Raw genomic sequence first — 4,203 nt, forward strand, 5'->3', positions numbered from 1 at the left:
CTGGGGGCGGCGGGGGGGTGGCGGCCTGCGCCGGGCTCCCGCCGTGGGCTGGGGAGTCGGTGCCTGAGGCCGCCAGCAGCGTGGTCAGGCTGTGTCTCATGGGGCCCGGCGGCTGGCCCACATAGGCCCTGCGACGACTCGCCCCTTCATTTAGAACATTTTAGCAGTTCATAACAGCTAATGTTATGTAGACTCACTATATGTGAGGCACCGAGCTTATAATCCCTGTAACAACTTTACAAAGTAGGAATTAATATCATCCTAATTTTAGAGACGACAAAACTGAGGCAGAGAAATTAGTAACATGTCAGAGGATTTTGAATATATTTTGTTAAGCTATTCAAAATAGTCACTTTGAACTTTGGTTGAAGCCACTTACTCCACCTTTTTTGTTAAGTAAAAATAGAGGAGTCAGTCCTATTTCTCCTGTCAAATATATTCTTTTTTTTTCATGATTTATTCCCCTGTTCATTATACCTGATTGCCTTTAGACAGTTTCCTCTTACATCCTTAGTGTTACATTATAAAGTCAACTCATGTCATGTTTAGATTGCCTGTTTGGAATTTCTGAACTTTGGAAAATGAAGGTGCAGTAAAAATGATCTAGCTTAGTCTCTGTTGAGTATTGATTATGGTGACTTCTAAGGCTGCTCTTTAAAGCATATGCCCATACAAGGGTTCCTGTAGCTTAGACTGTTCCATACATTGCCTAAAGATTTAGTAAATTATAACCTCATACATACTGTCTAGTTATCAAATAACAAAATTCCCCTTGTTTTAAAGATTAAAATACTATAATTTTTTTTTCAGGACATCGTAAACTGCATAGGTGGATTAAATGTACTCTTTCCTCTGTTGGAACAAATTAGCCACTTCAGTGAAGAACAGATTCCTGAAGGAATAAATGAAATAACAGTTTCTGAATTGATAACACCTGTAGAAGGAGATTGGGTGATACCGACCTCCCCAAAGACATCAGGTATTAAGATGGAATTAATACAAAATAGTCATTGAAAAATTGGAGAATTAATTGAAAATAGATTAAGATGTCTGTTAGGAAGAAACTTAACCATTTGCAGCTGAGGCAACCCATCCCTAATTTTACTAATGTTCAGAAAGTTTATAATACTTTAGTCAGAAGACTTAAGATGTTGGTTTTACTCTTATCCCAAGTTTGTACTTTTAGTGGAAATATGACAACATTGTTAAATTTATGGTAGAGAAAATATTGACATGTGCATATGCAATTGCTTCTTTCTCTGATATTTGTGTTCTATAAGTGACCGTAGGAGGCAAATTTCTTAACTGGATTTTTGTATGTTATAGTAGTCATTATGATATAGAAAATATGATATAAAGTGATTAGAGTAATTATGATAATTAATGACATGTTCACAATTCCAGAGTCAAGACTAGAGAGAAGTTTAGTTGCAACATTTATCTTGATTGTGAAACACTTGATTCAAAGACATCCTATTAACCAGGACAATCTTATTCACTCCCATGGAGTTGCCACTCTTGGTGCCTTACTTCAGAAGGTGAGCTAGTCTAACATTATGCAGATGTGGCGGATGATTGTAAATAGCAGTTAGTGTTGGAGGTTTTTCTTCCTAATAAGTAAATTTTTTTTTAAATTACACTATTACAGCTTGTTATGTTAGTGCATATAATTTATTTCACAAGTAGATTTTTAAGAATCATTAAATCACCTTATACAAGAATTACTCATCTTACATACTAGGACCTTGTTTGTTAGCTTTGTTATTTGGGATATTTGATTAATTCATAACAGTAGGAAAATATGTTCTAGCAGTACTTCAGAAAAATTGTCTTAAGTTCTTTATGTTTTTCTAATCAACTTTTTATATTTAATAGATGTTCTGAATAAATTATTTGAAATTATAGCTTAATAATAATGATTATTTAAACTGAACTTTACAGAAACCTTTTCTGTTTGGATTTCAGATGCCAAGCATCTTGATGGATGTTAATGTATTGATGGCAATTCAATTACTAATTGAACAAGTATCATTAGAGAAAAATATGCAGCTCCTGCAACAAATGTATCAGTATTTACTTTTCGACTTTCATATTTGGAACCGTGGAGATTTTCCCTTTAGAATCGGTGAGAGCAGGCTGTTAGATATAGTTTTATAGTTGTTTGGGAAATCTATAACTACATATATGACTTAATGATAGGTATATCATTTAAGAGTGAACTTTCTGTTTTAGGTCATATACAGTATCTTTCCACCATCATCAAAGACAGCAGGAGAGTTTTCAGAAAGAAGTATGGTGTGCAGTTTCTCCTAGATACCCTCAGGATTTATTATGGGTATGATGTCCTTACGCCTTCTCAGTTTAATATTTTCTGCCTGCTACTTGATTGGAATATCTAGATTGTTTATTTTCCAGCAATTCTAATATCCTTTAACTTCAGAGAGGCAGGATAGTGTGGAGGTCAAAATGAAAAACAATGAATCATATACTTTGGGTTTGAATCTTGTGTTTCGTCAATTGACTAACCGCAGGCAAATTACTCAACTTTTTTGTGCTTAAGTTTTCTGTTTTGTGAAAAGGATATAATAAAACTGAGATATCTTATGGTTGTTTTGAGGATTAAATTAAATGAATTAATAATGTATTAAGCACTTGGAATTGTGTCTGCTACATAGTGAGTGTTGTATAATATATACATTAATGTCTTTGTCATTGAAACTCTTAACTTCAGAAGGTTTCCGTTTAGAAAAAGAAGCCAAAGATACCATAGATTCCTTTTTTTAAAATTAAATTTATTGGAGTAACATTGGTTAATAACATTATGTTATGAGTACTAATCATAACATAGAAACATCTTTTTTAAATTAATTTTTTATGTAAAAACTAGAGGCTCAGTGCACAAAATTTGTGCGCTCAGTTAGTATTTGGGGGGCGGGGGGTCTCTCAGCCTGGCCTGTGCCCTCTCACGGTCCGGGAGCCCTCAGGGAATGTCCAACTACTGTGGAGGTGGGAGAGGCTCCTGCCACCACCGCTGTGCTTGCCAGCTGTGAGCCCAGCTTCTGGCTGAGTGGTGCTCCCCCTGTGGGAGTGCACTGACCACCAGGGGGCAGCTCCTGCATTGAGCATCTTCCTCCTGATGGTCAGTGCGCATCATAGCGACCAGTCATTCCTCCATTTGGTAGATTTGTATATTAGCCTTTTATTATATAGGATACACAAATATAAGAATTTTAAATTTCAATTCTTGCACTTTTACTTTCTCTTTCAGAAGTGATTGTAAATATAGTGAGCTGTCTCTAGATGATATTCGGACAATAAGGACTTCTTTGTATGGGCTAATTAAATATTTTCTGTGCAAAGGTGGGACTCATGAAGAGATACAAAGTATTATGGGTTACATAGCTGCTATTAATGAAGAAGAACAGGTATTGTGCCCAAGATGATCTGATTTTTCCTTTTAACATTTAAGTTTCTGTATCATCATCTTTTAAACTTATATATGTACTAGAGGCCCGATGCACCAAGATTCGTGCAAGAATGGGCCTTCCTTCCCCTAGCTGCGGGCACCGCCTTCACTCTGGTCCAGAGCTGCCTTTCTGCCTTCCCACGCTGCCCAGAAGCCAGGAGTGGCTTGGGCGTACGGAATGCCTGCAGGATGCAAGTGTCCTGCCCAGCTGCTCAGCGCCTGCGTATGCAAATTAACCTAACATCTTTGTTGGGTTAATTTGCATACTCACTCCTGATTGGCTGGTGGGCATCGTGAAGGTATAGTCAGTTTGCATCTTTCTCTTTTATTAGTGTAGATAATAAACATTCTAACAGTAAAATGTTTATAGTGTCGCATATAATATTATACAGTTAAATAAGTAAAATTTATCTCCTAACTGAAAGTTTAATAAACTAGATGTCAGTATACTAAAATATTTTAATGAACTAGAAAGTAGGATGTGAAAATAGTTGCTTTGTCTGGCAATTCTGAGCCTATTTTCATAGGTCACATAATGTACATTTACCTATCATCAGAGTTACTGGGCAGATTTTTAACATGAATTTAAACATAGATTCATAAAAATTTTGCATAAAGTAAATTGTAAATGTATTTCTGTCTTTATATACATTATTTATTTATAGCTCAGAACTACTTTTTAATACAGTGGTTCTCAATGTTTAGTTAGCTTTACCTGGGAACTTTTTATAAATTAA

The 4,203-nt window shown here is 35.7% G+C and overlaps 1 protein-coding gene across 3 annotated transcripts in view; it reads left to right on the forward strand.

Annotated features, from left to right (window-relative positions):
• NBEAL1 (neurobeachin like 1) overlaps positions 1 to 4,203 on the forward strand; it is a 116,023-nt gene that overhangs the window by 47,782 nt on the left and 64,038 nt on the right. For all 3 annotated transcript variants that reach the window (XM_006759395.2, XM_015561106.1, XM_015561107.1), the window contains 5 exons: positions 811 to 979; positions 1,405 to 1,538; positions 1,966 to 2,125; positions 2,233 to 2,335; positions 3,269 to 3,425. In XM_006759395.2, the coding sequence (XP_006759458.1) occupies positions 811 to 979; positions 1,405 to 1,538; positions 1,966 to 2,125; positions 2,233 to 2,335; positions 3,269 to 3,425 (723 nt within the window). The remainder of the gene's footprint in view (positions 1 to 810; positions 980 to 1,404; positions 1,539 to 1,965; positions 2,126 to 2,232; positions 2,336 to 3,268; positions 3,426 to 4,203) is intronic.

Source organism: Myotis davidii, unplaced genomic scaffold (assembly GCF_000327345.1).
Source record: "Myotis davidii unplaced genomic scaffold, ASM32734v1 scaffold394, whole genome shotgun sequence".
Classification (NCBI taxonomy): domain Eukaryota; kingdom Metazoa; phylum Chordata; class Mammalia; order Chiroptera; family Vespertilionidae; genus Myotis; species Myotis davidii.